The 22,621-nt window shown below is 37.7% G+C and overlaps 1 protein-coding gene across 9 annotated transcripts in view; it reads left to right on the forward strand.

The window, feature by feature from the left end:
• Positions 1 to 22,621, forward strand: part of DMD (dystrophin) — a 2,236,915-nt gene that overhangs the window by 616,469 nt on the left and 1,597,825 nt on the right. For all 9 annotated transcript variants that reach the window (XM_024988361.2, XM_024988358.2, XM_024988360.2 and 6 more), the window contains 2 exons: positions 8,347 to 8,535; positions 9,210 to 9,391. In XM_024988361.2, coding sequence (XP_024844129.1) covers positions 8,347 to 8,535; positions 9,210 to 9,391 — 371 coding nt within the window. The remainder of the gene's footprint in view (positions 1 to 8,346; positions 8,536 to 9,209; positions 9,392 to 22,621) is intronic.

The following is a 22,621-nucleotide window of genomic DNA, read 5'->3' on the forward strand; positions in this document are numbered from 1 at the left end:
CATCTTATAAAAGAGAGTCTGCTTCACCACCTGGGCTGTGTCACATGCTTGCCTTTCTGCTGTCCCCGTCTTCTGTATGATTTTGGTGTCTGTGTCTTGAAGGCATCATTTTGAACTTTACACCTGATTTCTGATTCACCAACAAAATGGGGTCCAGGTGTTTTCTTAGTAGTTTCAAAACCATTGACTCTGAATTTGTAGAGATGATCACAAGAAAAAAAGTAATTTAAGAAAAAGGCAAAGTTGCTCAGCTGAACTGTGCTCTGAATAGAAATAACTTTGGTCAACTTATCAACTCCTTTTAGCTTTCTTTAAATGGACCCATCTTGGGAGGGGAGTTTGGGGGAGAATGGATGCATGTATATGTATGGCCGAGTCCCTTCTCTGTTCACCTGAAACTATCACAGCATTGTCTCTAACTGGCTATACCCGAATACAAAATAATTTTAAAAATATAAATGGACACATCTTATATACTTGGCATATAATAGCTTGCAATACGGTTCCTATAATAATTTGAAATTATAATCCTTCCCAGGTGATGAAGGAGATTTGAGTTAGAAAGATAGTTCAATAATTTTTTTTAATCTTTGAAGTTATTATTTTTTATTATTATTATTATTATTTTTTACTTTACAATATTGTATTGGTTTTGCCATACATCAACATGCATCCGCCACGGGTGTACACGTGTTCCCCATCCTGAACCCCCCTCCCACCTCCCTCCCCATACCATCCCTCTGGGTCATCTCAGTGCACCAGCCCCAAGCTTCCTGTATCCTGCATCAAACCTGGACTGGTGATTCGTTTCTTATATGATATTACACATGTTTTAATGCCATTCTCCCAAATCATCTCCCTCCCTCTCCCACAGAGTCCAAAAGACTGTTCTATACATCTATGTCTCTTTTGCCGTCTCACTTACAGGGTTATCATTACCATCTTTCTAAATTCCATATATATGCATTAGTATACTGTATTGGTGTTTTTCTTTCTGGCTTACTTCACTCTGTATAATAGGCTCCAGTTTCATCCACCTCATTAGAACTGATTCAAATGTATTCTTTTTAATGGCTGAGTAATACTTCATTGTATATATGTACCACAGCTTTCTTATCTGCTGATGGACATCTAGGTTGCTTCCATGTCCTGGCTATTATAAATAGTGCTGTGATGAACATTGGGGTACATGTGTCTCTTTCCCTTCTGGTTCCCTCGGTGTGTATGCCCAGCAGTGGGATTGCTGGGTCATATGGCAGTTCTATTTCCAGTTTTTTAAGGAATCTCCACAGTGTTCTCCATAGCGGCTGTACTAGTTTGCATACTAACCATGTAAGAGGGTTCCCTTTTCTCCACACCCTCTCCAGCATTTATTGCTTGTAGACTTTTGGATCGCAGCCATTCTGACTGGCAGGAAATGGTACCTCATTGTGGTTTTGATTTGCATTTCTCTGATAATGAGTGATGTTGAGCATCTTTTCATGTGTTTGTTAGCCATCTTTTAGTCTTCTTTGAAGAAAAGTCTGTGTAGTTCTTTGGCCCATTTTTTGATTGGGTCGTTTATTTTTCTAGAATTGAGCTGCAGGAGTTGCTTGTATATTTATTTATGAATCTAGAATATCACTTCATCTAATAATTTTACTTATTGATATAATTAACATATAACATCAAATTAGTTTCAGATGCACAGTATACATGTGATTTATGTATATATTGCAAAGTGATTATCACACTAAGTCTAGTTAACATCCATCACCACTCTTAGCTATAAATACATTTTTATTTCCATTTAAATAAGTTATACTAGGATATTGGCTTCTTAGGTGGCACAAGTGGTAAGGAACCCACCTGCCAAAACAGAAGCATAAAAGATGTGGGTTCGATCCCTGGGTTGAGAAGAGCCACTGGAGGAGGGCATGGCAACCCACTCCAGTATTCTTTCCTGGAGAATACTCATGGATAGAGGAGCCTGGCAGGCTACAGTCCATAGAGTTGCAAAGAGTTGGACATGACTAAGCAGGCAGCACATAGTAGGATATTTTGCAAAAGCACTGTTTCATTGATTCTGTTTCTTCATAGTAGAGATTTATCAAATTGTGCTAAAGTTGTGTGTTTTAGAGTCTGAAAATCCTAGTTTTAAATACTAGATCAGCCAATTACCTTTGTGACCAATTTTTCTGCTCCTGTTTCCTCATCCGGCTATTTTCTGTCATTCTGACCTGTGGTGAAAAATGATGGAATGCACATTAAGTGCTTAGCAAATTGACTGACACTAAGCGCCCAGTAAATAATGGCAACTGTTGTTATTGTTATTATAGGTGTAGTTGTTGTTGTTGTGATTGTTGTTTTAATATTGCCATACAGCAGGCCATAATTTTTCCTAAATCCTCATTAGGGCTTTTCTTTGAACTGAATTTCAGGCACAAGTAATATTAAAAATTACCTATTTCTGGCATCATTAGACTGAGTGTCATGTACAGTGTTGCATGATGGATTAATTCCTCATAAATCACTTCTGTAATCATTTTTCATACTTTGAATAATACCCTGGTTTACACGTTATATCTCAGAGGAAACACAGTGGAAATGTGGCAAGAATATTTCCAGATACTAATCCTGGTTCCTCTGAACTGTTCCTCTATTATTTAGTAAAAGAACCACTTGGTTATCCCTCTGTAATCCTTTAGCTTTCAAATAATCTTTCACTGAAGGATAAAAAGATTATAGAATATACCAAACAATTCGCCATTCATGCACTAACTTGAGACTCTATAAAAACGAAGTATGACACATTTAAAGGAGCTAAGTGATAACATTTTCAAATGTACTTGAAGCATTTATACATTCAAGAACAATAAAACTGTTTTTTATCTAGGTTAAAACTCATAGCACATTTTAAGGTTGAATTTGGGGAAGGTGCCAAAATAGCTGAGTTTCAACAGAAATATAAAACCACTCAGTGATAGATTGTGCCCTCTGGAAGAGTCCCAGCTACTTTTCTAAGAGCTTTGTGGTTTGCTGGATTGCTGGTTTCACTACCTATATGTTGCCATTTGATGACTTATCTCAGTTTGAATTGCCAAAATCATGCTTCTAAAAATACACACAGCTCATTCAACTGTGTTTCCTCATAAAAACCATTTGCCATTTCAATGAACATTGGTCCCCAAATACAGGCATCACAGAGCATTTCTTGGAAACCAGAATATGCTGAGCATTTTATATGCCTCATCACATATAATGTTTTAAGCAGTCCTATGGAGATATAGTTTTATTTTCTTTGTTTTACAGATGGGGAAACTGAGACACAGAGAAGTTAAGTAACTTGCCCAAGGTCAGATAGATAGTAAACTGGATTTTAAAAAAATATTTACATCTGGAGTAGTATCAGGGCTATCACTCTCCATTTTATTATGACAATTTCTGTCACTGGAAATGAGTTTCCAGACATTTGTCCTGGACATCGCAGGACTAATACATATACCCATTTGTCTTTCCTCATTACTTTACTTTCCCCCTCTCTACTCCTTCACCTTTATGCATTAGCAACATCTTCAAGGAACGTAGTTAACAATCTCTGGTAATTCTTCATGCAAAAGGGTAGTAATTAAGCCTCTGGAGCATGTGGATAATGTTGAATAAATTTTAGTGTTCCTAATTTTGAAAACAACTAGAATTGTTTCATCCATTCATTGTTATGCCTCTCATCTGAATCATTATTTGTCCAATGTACTGCAGAGAAACATAAACTACTGTTATAAACATGGAAATTAAAATAAGATCAAAGCATAGGGGAAAAAATTAGTTCTAGTTGATGATACTGGCACTTCCATTCATGAAATGATTGGTATCTCTTACGCATCACTCTTTTTTTTTTAAATAAAAAACAAATATCAAGCTTCCTAAAAAGAAACATTCTTTACTGTACTATGTATGAATTAGTCACAGGCTAAGGTCAAATATGTAACAGTATGACAATGAATACATATTTTGAGAAACTAAAACCAAAAACACAAGCCTCTCTGTGTGTCCTTGTTTGTTTCAAAATCCTGTTTTAAAGATGAATATAAAGATGTTCTTCCAAGGGTTTTATTGCAAATGTGCAAATGTGGAATTCAGCAAATTTCTTCTTTCATAGGATTTACTTGTACTGAAATTCTAGAATCATTTCCAGTTTTGTTCCATGAACTATAATTTTTTTTTCATCATGATGCAGAACATGCATATACATTTAACAGACATATTTATATAAAACAGAAAATCACAAAACAGTCTAGTCCTTAATATAAATTATACAGACTAGTATTCTTGTTCTTTTTATTTTTAAATAGACTATTCCTGGTCATCCCCACTGAAATGATTAAAAATCACTGATGGATCATGACTTACAAATTTGAAAAACAGTGGTCTAGACAAAGAAAAAATTATTTACAGCCTAACTGACAATTTTGACCATAATCAAGTATATATGTATAATTGATTTATGGATATAAATGATGAGTTATTCGTGTAATTTCACACAGGTTATCTGTTTGAATTTAATATGGCTGTCTTTGCAAAGTTTTTGTTTTATGAATATCCTCAGACAAAACTTTTAGATTCAGAATTTATGAGTGCTAGACAGCATGTCCTTGAGTATAAAGATTTGCCTTCTAAAATTTTCTCAAAAAATTCAAGCCTCTGTAAATATCAGTAAATCATGAAGTGTTTACTTTTTAATCTAAATTGTGCAATGGTAAAATATAGTGTTGTGTTACTTGAGTAATAGTGTCATTTGCAATTTATCATTTGCAGAAGATTATTTTAACTCAAGATTGTTAATAATTTTTAGAACTTTTATTTACTTATTTATTTTTAATTTTATTTTATTTAACTTTACAATATTGTATTGGTTTTGCCATATATCCGAACTTTTAAATGGGAGCTAGGTGGAGGTTCCAGTTTCAGAAAGGTTTCATTTAATTGATGTTTACTCTTAGATGTTTCCTAGGTAATTTTTTTTAAATAGGAGTTTTCTGGCCCTTGAAATTTGAACAGTGACTTAAGAAGGTAACCTTTGAGCAGGCTATGTTTCCAAATGGTTCTTATGTGTAGAAAATCTAATAATAATTAGAGCTATCAGCTACTGTATTGGGTTCTTATGCAGGTTCAGGCATTCTGCCAAACGCTTTATATACTCTCCTTTAATTCTTATAGCATCTTAGGAAAGTATTATATTATTGTTCTCATTTTACATAGGAGGAAGCTAAGGCTAATGATGCAGCTAAATAACTACCAGGGTGACAAGACCTCGACTCCAAGTCAAGATCCAAAAACTGATTGACTCTAGAGTCCCTGGGTTTTATAACCACTTTCTACTGTTCATAATAAATGTCCTGTCTCTTCTCGCGTATAACCCAGGGAAGACACATTATCCAGGATTTGATTGTACTTTCCCCCCACCTACACCCAGGGCTACCGATTTGTACAATGCAGTGAAAAATAAAATTTGGAGCCCCTTGTTCAAAAAAGCAGGAAGGAAAGTGCTGTTCAAATGACCAAAATATAAAGCTGTTTCCTTTATTCTATGGTCTTTCTCTCAACTTGCCATCGTGTTTTTTATTTGCTATTCAACATCATACTGAGTAAAGAAAATTAAAATTTTAAAGTATTAGCGTGAGTTTTACTGCCCATTGTTATATTGTGCAATTGCAGTTGTAAATGCAAATATAAGATCGTTTAACTTAAGCGGAATCACCAGCATTGCACAATTTGTATTTCAAAGCTTATATATGCATCTCTATTTCATTCTTAACGTGAAACCATTGTATGACTAACTCAGCTGTGTTTATTTCACTCCTTGATAGGTGCACTTTCTACTTATGTTCTGTGCCTTCAGCTTACTGAAAAATAAGGAAGGAGTTGAAAGGAAAGGAATCATCTTGCCCTGTCTTTCCCTTTCTTTCTCTGTCATCAGTTGTAGCATAAATGGTTGGCTAACACAGGAAAGAAATGAGTATGAAAGGATACGATTAGGTTTGTTGGTGGTTCTTTTTTTTTTTTTTTTTTAGTATTGCTTTATTTCTGCTTTGGAATACAGTTCTGGTTCAAACAGAAGCCATGATTTCCTGAGGCTGTCAATGCCATCCGCCATTCAGTCATAGACACTTGCACTCAATGGGAGTCTGCTCAGCTCCCACATATTATGGTTCCACCAGAATTCTAGGCTCAGAGGACACCAGAAACACTATATGCAAATGGGGAAGAGACACATAATGTATCTGTGTCCTCTGCTCATATGCATATTTTATCACTCCATTGAACTTAGAAAACCCAAGTTCAAGGATAGAATTATTAAGAATTTTAAGGCAGCAATGTCAAGAAGCAGATAAAACAAGCAAGGATCATTTGAGCATTGTAAAACTGCTCAGGTTTTCCAACCATGAGGCTATTTCTGTCTATACACATTTCCCAGGCTATCTTTTTGTGACTTTCTTCCTCCTACTGATGACTTTTAATTTATTATTTACATTATTTGGGGGTAGAGGAAAGGAATACATCATGGAGGTTGTTCTAACCCCTAAGACCTTCAGAACTTGCCTTGACCTTGGGGAGGGCCCATGCGACTAGCTCTCTGCCAACACTTATATTCTGTTTGAGATCCTGAAGTTGGATAATTTTGACTCCACAGGCTGACATATTGCTGCCAGTTCTCTAGAAACAGATATGAATGCATCCTTTGATGAAAATATTACACCAAAGACTGCCTCTATGCTTTTTCATCCTAAAGGGTTTAATAGTTCAAGAAATTTATCATATTAAAGTTTCAAAATTGGAGCATTTATCAGAAGAACACAATTAAGTTGGTGCTGGCAGCTCAGTGGGAGAGAAAGCCCAGAATTGCTGGGGACTGGAAATTCAAGGCAGACATGGCAGAGAAGAACCATCAGAAGGATGCATTTTCTCTAGGCAAGATCATGACCTCCCTCCCCCAACAAGTAGCTTCTTGTGGTTCTACACTGCCATTTGTTTCCTTTGCAAAAATCCCATTTATTAGGGCCCAGTGCTTGCTTGCTATCTTTAGGGTGTTCAGAAGATTCCTCTCCAAATATTTTTCCAATGTTTTTGCCCTGACTACTTTATTTGCCTATGTCCCTTACCTCAGCAGGAAACCCTCTTGAGTGTGGTCCTCCTCAGGATTTCTAAAGCCCAACCACCTACCATGCTATGCAGAAGCTCCCATTTGTTCTGATTTTTTAATATTGATAATTGCCTTAAGGTTAAAGCAGCAGACACGTAGGTTATCCCAAGGACTATCTCCTGTCACTTGGTAGTACTGGTTTCCATAGCTCTAGAATCTCCACAAGCACACAGCCAGGTTTAGAGGTCAGTATTCCATTCTGTCAAGTACCGTCTGCTCTATAGGTCTCTTGAGGTCTCTGTTGCTTGGCTTGAGGTGATGGAAGGTACAGACATGCATTGCTCTCCAGAGGAATCCTTCTCACCAGATTTCTTCAGTCAGTCTCTTTGCTTCCTCTTATATACCTTAGAGCTTGGTAGTAGATGAAGGAGGGTGGGACAGTTTTGTGGTCCCTTCTTAGCAATTCCTTCATAGGTGGCCTGGATCTTTGCTTTAGAATTATGAACACTTTGTTACCAGGGTTTTCAGCTTTAGGATCCCAGGAGAAATTACAGCTGTTGAGAATCTCAGCTGACATCCTGCTAAATAAATTTGATAGCAAATACTTTATATTTTGCTTTTCCTAAGATAATGACTTATTATTTAAACCATGACCTTCTGGAAATAAAGGCTTAATTCATAGAAGTCATTCTACCATTAGAAGTTTCAGATGTATAAATGAAGTATTTTTTTTTAATTATACCTTTTCCTCACTTATTTTCTTATTGATAACTTTTCTGGTCTGGAGATTTTCAGAAATATTTCATTAGGGGATCTTGGGAAGAGATGTTTCCTTTACTGTCATTGTAAAAATTACATAAATATAATACCAATAATGTATATATAGAGGACTCAAAATGTGAATTAAAAAGTTTGCCTATCGATGAAAATCTGTGGCATTTAACATTAAGAGATAATGTACCAAATCACTCCTTATAGTAATCCAGAGAACTTTAATCAAATATTAATTTGAAGTGGATTCCAACTGCCATTTGAGAATCTGTGTATGTATTTGTGAGGATGTTAAAATGCAGGCTCATTATTGTGTATGTCTGCTGTCCATGTCTCTGATAATGCAAGTGGACGTTTCTAGCATTTTAAATATTTCATTCGATTTATCATTTAATGTATTGGAACAGCCTGCAAAGATACTAATTATATAACACCCAATTTGTTTTATTGTTCAGCGTTTGGAAGCTCCTGAAGACAAGTCATTTGGCAGTCCATTGATGGAGACTGAAGTAAACCTGGACAGTTACCAGACAGCTTTAGAAGAAGTACTCTCATGGCTCCTTTCAGCCGAAGACACATTGCAAGCACAAGGAGAGATTTCTAATGATGTAGAAGAAGTGAAAGAACAGTTTCATACCCACGAGGTAAAAGCAAAACATCGATTAATGAAATAGGGCAGATGGCATAATGATAATTCCGTCTGTTTTCCTCAGTTACTCTATAAGATCCTTGTATTCTGGCAATTTAGTGTTTATTCTGAGATGGAAGCAAGATAAATCTTCATGCATTTGGCTTTCCAGTAGGCGGCTTTGGAAGTTTTCCTTTGGAGAATAACACTTTGAAGGTGCTGAGACTTGATTTTGCCAGAGGCTCCTATAGGAATATGAAAGGCCAGCTCCTTTGTCTTGGGCCAAGGTCAATGCTGAGATAGAACTTACACTCCAGAGTACCTAGGGGATATCAGGCTGCACTACGCCCTCAGTCTGAAACTTCTCCTGGGATGACACACTTACTTGGCCTCCTCCCGTCCCCTTTCCTGTTTCCTGCTGCTTCTGCTCCCTTGCAGATCTTACCGGGGATCTTTTTCTTGATAAATCACTAGCATATAAGTCCTGATCTCAGGCTCTGCTTCTGCAGAAGGTGACCTGAGCTACTAATATCCATTAATTCATATTATAAACAGTATTGGATTTACTTTTACTGGGAATAAACTTTAACTGGGCTACAAATTTAAAATTGTGAAAAAAAAAAAAGAGAGATTCAAAACCATAATGATTCCCATAATATGTTGACTCTTATCACCTTCTTTCTTTGTCAGGGATACATGATGGATTTGACATCCCATCAGGGACGGGTTGGCAATGTTCTCCAATTGGGGAGTCAGCTGATTGGGTCAGGGAAATTATCAGAAGATGAAGAAACTGAAGTGCAAGAACAAATGAATCTTCTAAATTCAAGATGGGAATGCCTCAGGGTAGCTAGCATGGAAAAACAAAGCAAGTAAGTCTGTTTTTAATTTCTATAAGTAGCAAGTTTTAGAGTCTTAATAGTATCTTGTTGCAGTCCCTTGCTTAAGTTAGGATTCTCAGTTTTTTCCTAAAGTACACAACTCCTCTTCAGGGGCATTTTGGTTAGGTTTTCATGTCCATTACATTGTGGTTTTCACTTTTGTAATTGAAGCGGAGCTATTGGAGAGAAGGACCACTATCTCTAGAACTGTACTTTAAAGGTCGCTGAATTTGTTGTCATAGTTAATATTTTCCAAGCTTTCCCCTAAAATTACAATGTGAATATAGAAGGCATGGAAGTTTGCACAGGAAATCATGCACATAAAATCACATATTAGGTACAGTTGACAGGAAACTTCTCTTCTGAAGGAAAAGCTCTTGAAATATTTAATATTTCAAGTTTATGGAAATCCTCTTGAAAAAAGTTTCTCATCTGTATCTGGAAATCCTTCTTCAAGTACTTGCATGTGAATTATCTTAAAATATATATTGACTTAATAAAAAAATGTTCAGACATTTTTGAAAATGGCATATTTCTTGTAAAGGTAACAAGTGAATCTCATCGTTTTAGATGTGTTGCTTTGATTTATTTTGTTAGGTGTGTGTATTCATATAGAGCTTATTGAGACAAGTTGATTTATTTTTAAATGAAAAGAAATGAAGTGCCAACTGTGGATTTGAATACATTAAGCTAAAGAAATTGTCCAAGTGTCTTAAGTTTACTTAGCTATTATTTATGAAGATTAAATCCTTTAAAAGAGGACCAAAGAAACTCATTGGGTATGCTGGGAGGATTGTTATTCTAGTACTAAATTATTGTGTGATAATGGGGAGGGGAAAAGCACATTTTTAAGCTCATGTATTTTGAACAAATAAATAAAGCATATATAAGATAGAATTTTCACAAATATTGGTATTCACAACCAGGAGATACTGGTCTATACATATAGATGTTTTCCCCAGCTGTGATCATTTGGAGGATTGCAACAAATTCTAGAGGTGAGAAGTGTAATGGCTGTATTATAACTATTAACTCTCCTCCCACCCATGCCCAGGCTTCCCTGATAGTTCAGTTGGTAAAGAATCTGCCTGCAATGCAGGAGACTCCAGTTCAAGTCCTGTGTCAGGAAGATCCACTGGAGAAGGGATAGGCTACCCACTCCAGTATTCTTGGGCTTTCCTTGTGGCTCAGGTGGTAGAGAATCTGCCTGCAATGCGGGAGACCTGGGTCCAATCCCTGGGTTGGGAAGATCCCCTGGAGAAAGGAAAGGCTACCCACTCCAGTATTCTGGCCTGGAGTCACAGAGAGTTGGACATGACGGAGAAACTTTCATTTTCACTTTCTGTCCAAGCCCAAGGCTCAACTAGTTTAAGCCACCCATTTTTCATCATAGATCATGATAGAGAGCCTCCTACTTGTGGTCATATGCCAGCATTCTTCAGGTCATGACTTTGGTTTGCACCCATTTGTGCAACTTAAACAGAGTAACCTTAGGTAAAATTTGTAAGTCTTTAACATCCTAGTTCCTGCTTCACTGACTATCCCATAGTGGTACCACTGTCTTTTCCTTCTTGCTTTCTGTTTTCCCATCTTCTTCTGGAGGCTAAATACATTCTTGTTCCTCATTCTCTTTTTTCAGTAGGGCTAACTATATGGGATTCATTATTCATACAAACAGTTAATTAATTGCATCTTCAAACTGAGTGGAGAAAAGGTGGATTCAGCCTACAATTAAAACCACAAGTTTTTAATCTGCTATTATACCATTTAAAAATTGTTTAATTAAAAAAAATACCTTGTTAAAGAGGTATCTACCATTAGATGATGAATGACAGCACACACACTTACATGGATGAGACCATGTACACACGCATGTGTGTGTGTAATTTGCTCACACCTGTCCCACTAGAGGATGAGAAACCTAAAATGGCAATATCACTAAGCTAAGAGTGTCAGACTTTTTTGGGGGGGGGCTCCAAAATCACTGCAGATGGTGACTGCAGCCATGAACTTAAAAGACTTTTACTCCTTGGAAGGAAAGTTATGAGCAACCTAGATAGCATATTCAAAAGCAGAGACATTACTTTGCCAACAAAAGTCCATCTAGTCAAGACTATGGTTTTTCCAGTCGTCATGTATGGATGTGAGAGTCAGACTGTGAAAAAAACTGAGTGCCAAAGAATTGATGCTTTTGAACTGTGGTGTTGGAGAAGACTCTTGAGAGTCCCTTGGACTGCAAGGAGATCCAACCAGTCCATCCTAAAGATCAGTCCTGGGAGTTCTTTGGAAGGACTGATGCTAAAGCTGAAACTCTAGTACTTTGGCCACCTCATGCAAAGAGTTGACTCATTGGAAAAGACACTGATGCTGGGAGGGATTAGGGGCAGGAGGAGAAGGTGACGACAGAGGATGAAATGGCTGGATGGCATCACTGACTCGATGGATGTGAGTTTGAGTGAACTCCGGGAGATGGTGATGGACAGGGAGGCCTGGCGTGCTGCGATTCATGGGGTAGCAAAGAGTCAGACACGACTGAGCGAGTGAACTGAACTGAAGATTGACATCAAAAATAGTTTGTCCTTAGGGAAGTTTTAAGGACTTTGGTTGATATTTAAGCTTTTAAAATGATTAACAAGAAGGTAAGGGTAGCCTCTTAGCTGGCATAGTTTTGCTAAGACATAGTTTTTAAAATGAGACACTAATGTGTAAATGCTTGTAGCATATCAACTAGTCTGGACAATTTGTTGAGGTACACATACACAAAGTATTATTTAAGACAAGCAAATTCAGAAATCTCTTGTAAGTTTGTAAATAACAGTCTTACATACCACTTTCACTAACTTTGTGGATTTTCATGAATAAAATTCTAAAGGTGATTAGCCATTATTCAAACTATCCTAGACCTGAATTTTGATAGATTTTTTAGAGGAAACAAAAAGCTGATTATCAAAATAGGATGTTGTCAATATTTAAAAAAATAATTTTAGATCCTATTTAATCCTTTAGTACATTGCTACCTGTTCAGTTTATACTTTCATGGCCATGTTGATGATTAGCTTCAATTTGGAGCATTACCTGTTATTTCCATTCATATGATTACTTAGGAGAAGGAAAGCATAGTAGACTGATAACAATCAAAAATGAATTATTCCACACCTTTCAGTTTGTTCCTCCAAAGAAAGAAAGTGTATGGATAGATATAGTCAAAATCCATTTTCCCTGCCTAAGCATAGATTTAGGGAGAGAGAACGATAATTAAGGTATAATAGTTAGATGAGATATAACCGAAGCCAGCTATAATTCTAAAGTTGTTGTCTTATTCAGTCAGTTCAGTTCAGTTCAGTCACTCATTCACGTCCAGCTCTTTGTGACCCCATGGACTGCAGCATGCCAGGCTTCACTGTTCATTACCAATGCCCAGAGTTTGCTCAAATGCATGTCCATCGAGTTGGTGATGCCAACAAGCCATCTCATCCTCTGTTGTAACCTTCTCCTCTCACCTTCAATCTTTCCCAGCATCAGGGTCTTTTCAAATGAGTCAGTTCTTTGCATCAGGTGGCCAAAGTATTGGCGTTTCAGCTTCAGCATCAGTCCTTCCAATGAATATTCAGGACTGATTTCCTTTAGGATAGACTGGTTGGATCTTCTTGCTGTCCAAGGGACTCAAGAGTCTTCCCCAACACCACAGTTCAAAAGCATCAGTTCTTTGGCACTCAGCTTTCTTTATAGTCCAACTGTCACATCCATACATAACTGCTGGAAAAACCATAGCTTTGACTAGATGAACCTTTGTTGGCAAAGTAATGTCTCTGCTTTTTAAAACACTGTCTAGGTTGGTCGTAGCTTTTCTTCCAAGGACTAAGCGTCTTTTGATTTCATGGCTGCAGTCACCATCTAAAGTGATTTTGGAGTCCAAGACAATAAAGTCTTGTCACTGTTTTCATTGTTTCCCCATCTATTTGCCATGAAGTGATGGGACCAGATGCCATGATCTGGTCTTATTACAGAAGTAAAAATAAATAAATAAAATGGCTGGGAATGCAGATAATCTGATAACTAAAATCTATGAATATTTATACTTGTCAATTTTTAGCTTCATATAAGAGCATGTCTATGTACGATCATCAAATGACATTTTATATGTATTCATTGGCATGTATTACTGTATATATCAGGTTTCCCAGGTGTTGCTCATGGTAAAGAATTCACCTGCCAGTGCAGGAGACACAGAGACTTGGGTTCAATCCCTGAGTCAGAGGGTTTGATCCCTGGGTGAGGAATATCCTCTGAAGTAGGAAATGGCAGCCCACTCCAGTATTCTTGCCTGAAAAATCCCATGGGTAGAGGAGCCTGGTGGGCTAACTACAGTTCAGGGGTTGAGTTCACTCAGTCACATTCAACTGAGTGACCACGTATGTAACAGGCATATATGTATGTAGGTATCTGTATCTACATCTATGTATGTATCTATATCTGCATCTATTATATACACATGAATGTTAATAATAATATTAATAAATATTAGTGGAGTGCCTCAAAATACCATCTACATTTCAAGGCACTGGGCATACAGTAATGAATACAAAAGGCAAGGTTCCAGAAGCTCTACAGTGTCTCACATCCAGTAAAACTAAAAAAAAAAAAAAAAAGAAAAAAGAAAAATATCAGATAGGAATATGCTTTTTGAAGAGGTTAAAAGTTAGTGTGATAGAGCCTGAGGGGCCTCTTTTGCCTGTGTGGCCCAGGAATGTTGTGTCTGGGGTGGTGCCATTTAATTTCAAATTTGAATGACAAGGAGGAGTCACCATTTGCAGATCAAGAGGAAGTATACTTCACACAGAGGGAAAAGCTCATGCAGGGGCCCTAAAATAGGGACACTCTGGCTTGTTAGAGAAACCAACAGGCAGTTTGTGGCTGGAGAGTTGCAGGAGGGAAGATTAGATAGCTGAGGTACGAGATGGGGTTGAAATCTATCAATGGGTAGGGGTCTTGTCATGTATGGCAGTGTCAAGGTAAAATCAAGGACTTTAGGATCTAGCATAAACGTGACAAAAAGTCATCAGAAGGTTTTAAGTAGGGGAAAAACAGGTAAAGAAAATATTGGTAATGCCACTGGAAGAAGACAGGACCATTGTAATACCAGTATCAGGTAAGAGATAATATTGACAGTATCTCTTACTATTACTTTCCTGATACTAGCCCAGGTAAAAGGTGCTAGTATCTTATGCCAGGGCGTGCTTGTAATCATACATGTGTTTACTCTACGATCTTACCCCAGTCACTAATGTATAAACCATTTGTGATGTGTTTATTTTCCTTTTTGCCTTTCTAACAGTCAAGACTCCGCCTCCCCACCCCAGGAAATAGGCATCCTTGCCTCATACATACAGATGCTACCTTTATACAAGGTTGTATATAGGGGATTTATCCTATAAGCCATTAACAATTTCCAAGCAAAATGAGAAGTTTTAAAAACACAGAGGTAATAAAATGCTCTCATTTCCCACTTATGCTCAGTCTACTCTTATTTTCCTAAGGGATAAGGTCTCCCTTTCTCCAACTCCTATTTATGTGAACTAGGTGAGATACTTCCCCTCTGTGGTACTCAGTTACTGATTGCTGACACACCTCTAAAAGATACTGGCCAAGATAGGGTGTAAAAAGTAGATTGTGGACATGAAATTATTATGAAGTATAAAGAATGATCATCATTACAAATGACTAGCCATGGGTTAATTATTTGAACCATACTATGTAGCTATGCCTATGTGAAAGTGTTAGTCTCTCAGTTGTGTCCAACTCTGCAACCTCATGGAGTGTATGTAGCCCGCCAGGCTCCTCTGTCCGTGGGATTTCCCAGGCAAGGATACTGGAGTAGGTAGCATTTCCCTTCTCCAGGGGATTTTCCCTACCCAGGGATTGAACCCAGGTCTCCTGCACTGCAGGCAGATTCTTAACCATCTGAGCCATCAGGGAATATATATATATATTTAAGCAAAAGTGAAATATATATATATATATATATATTTATAAATATATATATATATATATTTATAAATATATATATTTCACTTTTACCCCTCTAGCTTGTTCTAGTTGCCTTGCTCGTTTTTTCAGAAAGGACTTGTTTGTGGATGTTTTCTCTGGGTGAAAGGGACCATGAGCAGGGTGATTAAAATTATATTTGAAATTATAATTTGATTATTGAAACATTTAAAAATATTCCTTGCAAAGGAATATAAGTAAAAAACATAAACATATAGATGCTTCTTCTGTTCTCCCTGTTTTATTCTGTTCTCATTTGATTCTTATTAATTTCTTTTCTCTCCAATTCTGATGTCTTTGTGCACATGAATTCATAATGAGATAATGAAGCAAAAGCTAATATAATAAAGAACTTTTTAAAGATACTTCTAGCCGCTACTACTTTGGCACAAACATGCTACTGTTGGTCAGTTATCAATCTTTAACAGTGATTATGAGATTGAAATGAAAGAACTAAGTTCCATTGATTGCATAATTAAAAGAATTAAGACGAGACAGTATCTGTTGACATGCTCGAGTTGGAACCTTCAGACGAGTAGGCAAAATGATTTTTATTTTGTTTCATTTTTATGCTGCAGAATAGCCTTTGGGTGGTGGGAGGTGAGGGAGAGAGAAGAAAAAGGCAAAACTTCCCACTGTCGAAGGACAAGAAGACTATTGGCATAGGGACAACAGAAGATTTTCTTCTCTACGAATAAACTAATTAATTTGATTGAAAAATGCAACCTGCAGAGAGCAAAAGAGATTTACTGACATTTCTACAAGGACTCATAAAGATAAGCACAGCAAGTTCCATCAACTTCTCTGATAACTGTGGTTAGGACATGCAGGGGGAAACTAAAACCTTTGTGATGATGAGAGAAGAAAAATGAAGGAAAGTCAGTATGGAGGCCAAGTGAAGTTATGTTCTGGTTTTATATCAGCAGGAGGAGAGATATGAATAGTATCTGGGTGAAAATATAAACCATAACATGGGAAATAATTGTGAATCACCGTCAACACTTTGACTGGAGAGAAAAATATGTCTAACAACTCTGGCTCATCTTTTTTTATTTTCCTTTTAAATTTCTGTTCCAACCTGGAAATGAGATAACATATGTGAGAGTAAATAGAGTAAAAGAGGTAAACAAGTAGCCGGGTTGTTTTCTCCCAAGTGAAGTGACTAACACACGGCGCATATGAATATCTGAATGGATAGATCAATGAATGAAAGTGTTAAAGTTAAGTTCTGTTAAATGAATTCACTGCAGTGAACTTTTTAGCAGAGTAGTCTCTTACTTGCCATTATATAACACTGTTTCATGAATTCATTTTTTTCTAATTATATTACAATTAGAATTCCTTGCAGATCAAGGTAGTTCAAGAACCACTAGCAACAACATCACCTGAGACCTCGTTTAAAATGCAGACTCTCAGGCCTCACACTGCATGATCAGAATCTACAATTTAATGAGATCTCAGGTGATTCCTAAGCCCCCAATTTTTCTATCAACTGAGGTGGGCTAAATGTATTAACTACTTTCTCAGAAACTCCCAAAATGGTACTGGTGATGTTTCATTCAGTACTCAAATGTTGCCATCATCTCTCATGGGTCATTGATAAAATAGCAAGATTCTTGTGAAAGAATATGCAATATAAAATGTGAGAGTATTGACAATTCATTGGTGGCCTAATTAACAGTTATTAGCATATAGTAATTTGATCAGGTTCAAATCAATATGATGGTCTATGACAACCTTTTTTGTAAACAATACTCAGTTAAAACGTGGACACAACTTGTTCCAATAATATAAAGTATGTGATTCTCATAGTTTAAATTATGAGTAGGAAAGGCAAATCTCTGGAATTCATAGAAATGAGAGTCAAGCATAACATTTTTTGGAACAGTGCTTTTTCACAGAGATAAATAATGGTGATTAGAAATTCAGCTTAATTATTCATTCATCTAACAATTCTTATCTCCTACATTCCCTGCACTGTTATAGATACTGGGGAATTATTAGTGGACAAAACAGACTAAATCTTTGTCTTATTGAGCATGCCTTCTTCATGGGAGGAGACAGTTGAAAAATATGTAAAATATGTATATCATTGGAGAAGGAAATGGCAACACACTCCAATAGTCTTGCCTGGAAAATCCCATGGACAGAGGAGCCTAGTGGGCTACAGTCCAGGGAGTCACAAAGAGTCGGACATGACTTGGTGACTAAAAAACAACAACATGTATGCCATAGCACATGGCTTTAAATGATGGAAAAGAAAAAAAAAAAGCAGGGGATAGATTTAGAGAATGACCCATTGAATTACTGTGCATACTTGGTCAGTTAGGGAAGGCCTCCCTCTTAAGGTAATATTTAAGGGGAGGCCTGATCACAGGGAGGGAACAGCCATGCTGATGGCTATGGCAAAGGAAAGCGAATATAAAGATTCCAAGGCAGGAGTGAGCTAGGCATGTTTGAGAAACAATGTGCCAGGTAAAATTATACCATTCTCATTTATGGCTGAAACAAAAATGATGCTAATTAAATCAGTGAACTATCTTAACACGAGCACATTTAATGGAAGCTGATGTTTTTATATTAATTCTGATGTTTCTGATGAGAAAAGTATATACATTTTTGTACTATATCTTCTTATATTTGATAATTGATACCATTTATGCATTCAAGCAATATTTATCATGTGTCTAGTGTGTGCCAGATATTATAGAGTGACATAATTTTTGAAGTTGAGAGTGAGCTTCTACTGTCGTACAAATGATTATGATCTCAGAATGTCACCATACCTCATTTTCACTAGAGATAATTTAAACAGGTTTCTAATCATTGTATTTGAGTCCTCCTTGGTTTGTGATGACATCTGGGAGTTTCATCACTCACTTTGTAAGTATTGAATCAGGAAGATTGAATTGAGTGTCTCTATAATGTATTTGCCACAAGAATCTTTTGTATCCAGCCATGCAGCTTCTTTATTATGTTCCTGTTACTGTTTTGAATGTAAACGTGCAAAATGCAAATGAATGTGTTTGCATTTTTAACTTTAATTTTGCTCTGTATAGTTGAAGAATGTCAATAATTAAACTGTTGTTGAGCTTTATGGATGGAGGGATAACATAGATCAGTATTTTGAAAACTGTGTATTTATGTTTCACAGAATCCTTTTAAACACAGTACTATTTTTCAACTCCATTTTGTGGGAAAATAAATACTAATACACGTTTGATTTTGAGGGAGTGTGGATACTTTCATTTCTGTTGAAAGGCAAACTTTGCAGGCGAGTTCTTTCTAAAATATTTCCTGTGAGGCTGTTGAATTAAGACTGTGGTCTCCAAGACCAGGTTGCAAGGTGTAATAGAATGGTAATGATGAGAATTAGTGGGAGCTTTGGGAAAATGTGTATGACCTGGTCTCTGTGCTTTCTCCCCTGACCCAAGATATCAGTGCACCTATTGGTGGGAGTGCTGATGTTGTAGAGAAGAGAATGAGCATTCATTTTGGTGGGAAAAAAAGAAACCCTTCATAGGATTCTGTTAGACTTTTATCTGCCATTCATTCTCCGTTGGAAATTCCTACTATTCCAGTGCCTAAGATTTAGAGACAGAAAACCACTGACCAGTGTCAGATTTTGCAAGTGGGTCTTTTTTAAGGTACCACTGGGACTTGGAGGAGAGAGGATGGATTTTTTTGAGGCAAGGAGGTACAGGGCAGATGGAGGGATTAACCACCTGCAAAAATGCTGGTGATAGACTTGAAATGTAGGGAACTGGCTGAGATTGGTGATGGAGACAGTGGCAGTAGAGGGGGTAGGGTAGAGGTCACAGTGGTGGTGAGTCTTATGCGTTTGGGGTCTCTATTTTATTGGATCCTTAGTTTTGAGCTTTATGTTTCACAGGGCATTCAGTGAGCTTTGAGAAATGTTCAAAACTGTGAGAATTGAAAAATATGGATGTGCTTCATATAGCCCATTCATTACTGCCATATGACAGAAAGCCTTTATGTGTTTGTACATGTGTTACTGAAACTTTTCTTTAAATTTACCACTATTGCATTTCTATTTTAAAGCAATGTTTGCTTTTTTGGCCAGGGGTTTATCAGGTTTTCTGATTCATACATTTAATGGAACGTTACAAATGTTTAAAATGTCTGGTCATTCATTTTCCCTTGTCACCTTATGTTTGATTGAAATTGGGTCTCAAAGTGTATTGGGGTTTCTATCATTAATGGAGACCTCATGCTAAAGGATTTGACTCTCCTCATTTAAGTGAGAAAAAAGAGTAAAATGATCTGTTAATGACAAAAATTGAGAAAATCCTACTAACTGACCTTTTATTTTCCTGTTTTTCCTTCTTGATAATCACTGACATAAATGAAATGAGGAATAGATTTAAAAGTTATCTCTAAAAATGAAGTAACATTAGTAAAGGTATGTCTTGTGCTGTGTGCTCAGTTGTGTCCGACTCTTTGCAACCCCATAGACTGTAGCCCACCAGGCTCCTCTTTCTGTGGGATTCTCCAGGCAAGAATACTGGAGTGGGTTGCCATTTCCTCCTTCAAGGGATCTTCCTGATAAGGAAGCAAACCCATGTCTGTTGCTTCTCCTGCATTGGCAAGTGGATTCTTACCACTAGTGCCACCTGGACAGCATGATGGTGAAGCAGACCCCAGGGCCACAATGCCCAATTCCCATCCCCCACCCCCCATTGCTTGCCTTTTGACTCAGGTAAACCTTTGTTTACCCATCTGTAAATTGGGGCTAATAGTATTTCCTGTATCGTTAGGATTGATGGTAATACCTCTATTGTCTGGCAAACCTAGACAACATATTAAAAAGCAGAGATATCACTTTACTGGCAAAGGTCCATATAGTCAAAGCTATGGTTTTTCCAGTAGTCATGTACAGATGTGAGAGTTGGAACATAAGGAAGGCTGAGCACCGAAGAATTGATGCTTTTGAACTGTGGTGTTGGAGAAGACTCTTGAGAGTCCCTTGGGCTGCAAGGAGATCAAACCAGTCCATTCTAAAGGAAATCAACCCTGGATATTCATTGGAAGGACTGATTCTGAAGCTCCAATACTTTAGCCACCTGATGGGTACAGACGACTCATTGGAAAAGACCCTAATGCTGGGAAAGATTGAAGACAGGAGGAGAAAGGAACTACAGAGGATGAGATGGTTGGATGACATCATCGACTCAGTGGACATGAGTTTGAGCAAGCTCCGGGAGATGGTGAAGGACAGGGAAGGCTGACATGCTATACTCCATGGGATCACAAAGAGACAGACGCAACTGAGCAACTGAACAACAAGAGCAGATCTAGAATAGAAACTGCTTCCCTAGTAGCTCAGTTGATAAAGAATCTGCCTGCAATGCAGGAGACCCTGGTTCAATTCCTGGGTCATGAAGATCCCTTGAAGAAGAGATGGGCTACCCACTCAAGTATTCTTGGGCTTCCTGATGGCTCAGCTGGTAAGAAATCTGCTGGTAATGACAGACCTGAGTTTGATCCCTGGGCTGGGAAAATCCCCTGGAGAAAGGAAAGGCTACCCACTCCAGTATTCTGGCCTGGAGAATTCCATGGACTGTATAATCCATGGGGTCACAAAGAGCAACTTTCACCTTCACTGAATGTCATGACTGAGCAACTTTCACTTTCTACTGGGCACTACTGATTAGGGAATAAATGCTTCCCCCAAGTCCAGCAGAGTCTCTGTGAAGCAAATCCTATGTTTGCGTTGATCTCTTTTCTGTTCATGAAGGTGATGTTCCTGCAGTGGATGTGAGGTGGGAGACAGACCTCCATATACAAATATTTGAAAATGGTATTCCTTAAGGTGCTTTTTCGGAGAAGGCAATGGCAACTCACTCCAGTACTCTTGCCTGGAAAATCCCATGGATGGAGGAGCCTGGTAGGCTGCAGTCCATGGGGTCACTAGGAGTCAGACACGACTGAGCGACTTCACTTTAACTTTCATACATTGGAGAAGGAAATGGCAACCCACTCCAGTGCTCTTGCCTGGAGAATCCCAGGGACGGGGGAGCCTGGTGGGCTGCTGTCTATGGGGTCGCACAGAGTTGGACACGACTGAAGCAACTTAGCAGCAGCAGCAAGGTGCTTTTTACTGCCCCTAACAAATAACCAGACTCAAAGTGGTTTGCAGCATTGCTTCCTGAAGTGTGATCCATGCACCAGGACCATTGGCATCCCCTGGACATTTGCTAGAAATGAAGAATCTCAGCCCCCTCCTCAGACCCCCTGAGTTAAAATCCATGAGGACATAGTCCCAGGTGACTCATATGCACATTAAAATTTGGGAAGCACTGGTTAAAGCCATTATCTATCATCTTATATTACAATAAATCTACAGTTGGAGTGACTCCAAACCATTCAGTCTGTGACTCAGTTGTGTCCTCAGAGTTGCAAGCTCTTTCCATGTATTGGCCTCACTGGTCTCCATCTGTCCTCAGGTACTTTTACAGTGGGAGGCTGGCCGCAGCAGTTCGTTCTGTCATATCCTGACATGCTTCTGTCTCTAGACTTTGTCAGGACTGTCTTCTGTCTGAAGCTATTTTATTCCAATTCAGCTGCTTCCTCTCTCGAGTGCCAGTCATATATTTATGCTCCATTGTCCCTTTGATTTTTATGTCCCTTTCTAAATAACCACTTGAAAACCATAAAATGAAACCAAGAAAAATGCAAAATCTTTCCTTGCCTGTGGGTGGTAGATTTTTATTTTATGAATTTGATAAATTTCCCTAATTTATTTTCATCTTGAGAATGTTAGTTGGAAATGTAGACTTTCTCATTTTCACAGTGTTTTCAGTTGAACAGAATGAAAGTATCATTTTTACAGAATAAAAACCTCAAACACCAGCAATTTCATATGACCCAACCTAGTATAACGTTTTATCAATAAAGAAGGAAATGATTCAAGGTTAAGAGCACAGACCTGGGTCACAGCTTAGTATTTATATACTGACTTACATGTCACTGAGATACATTGAGCAAGTTCTTTAACCTTTCCAAGTCTCAGTGTCCTCAGAATTGAAATACCAGTATTAACTACTTCATTAAGTGATAATGAGGACCAAATGTAATCTTTAAGTGTTTTTCAAACCAAGTTAACTATGCTCCACTTTCACAATTTCTCCTATCTCTGCACTTGTCTTTATCATT

Source organism: Bos taurus, chromosome X (genome assembly GCF_002263795.3).
Source record: "Bos taurus isolate L1 Dominette 01449 registration number 42190680 breed Hereford chromosome X, ARS-UCD2.0, whole genome shotgun sequence".
Lineage (NCBI taxonomy): Eukaryota > Metazoa > Chordata > Mammalia > Artiodactyla > Bovidae > Bos > Bos taurus.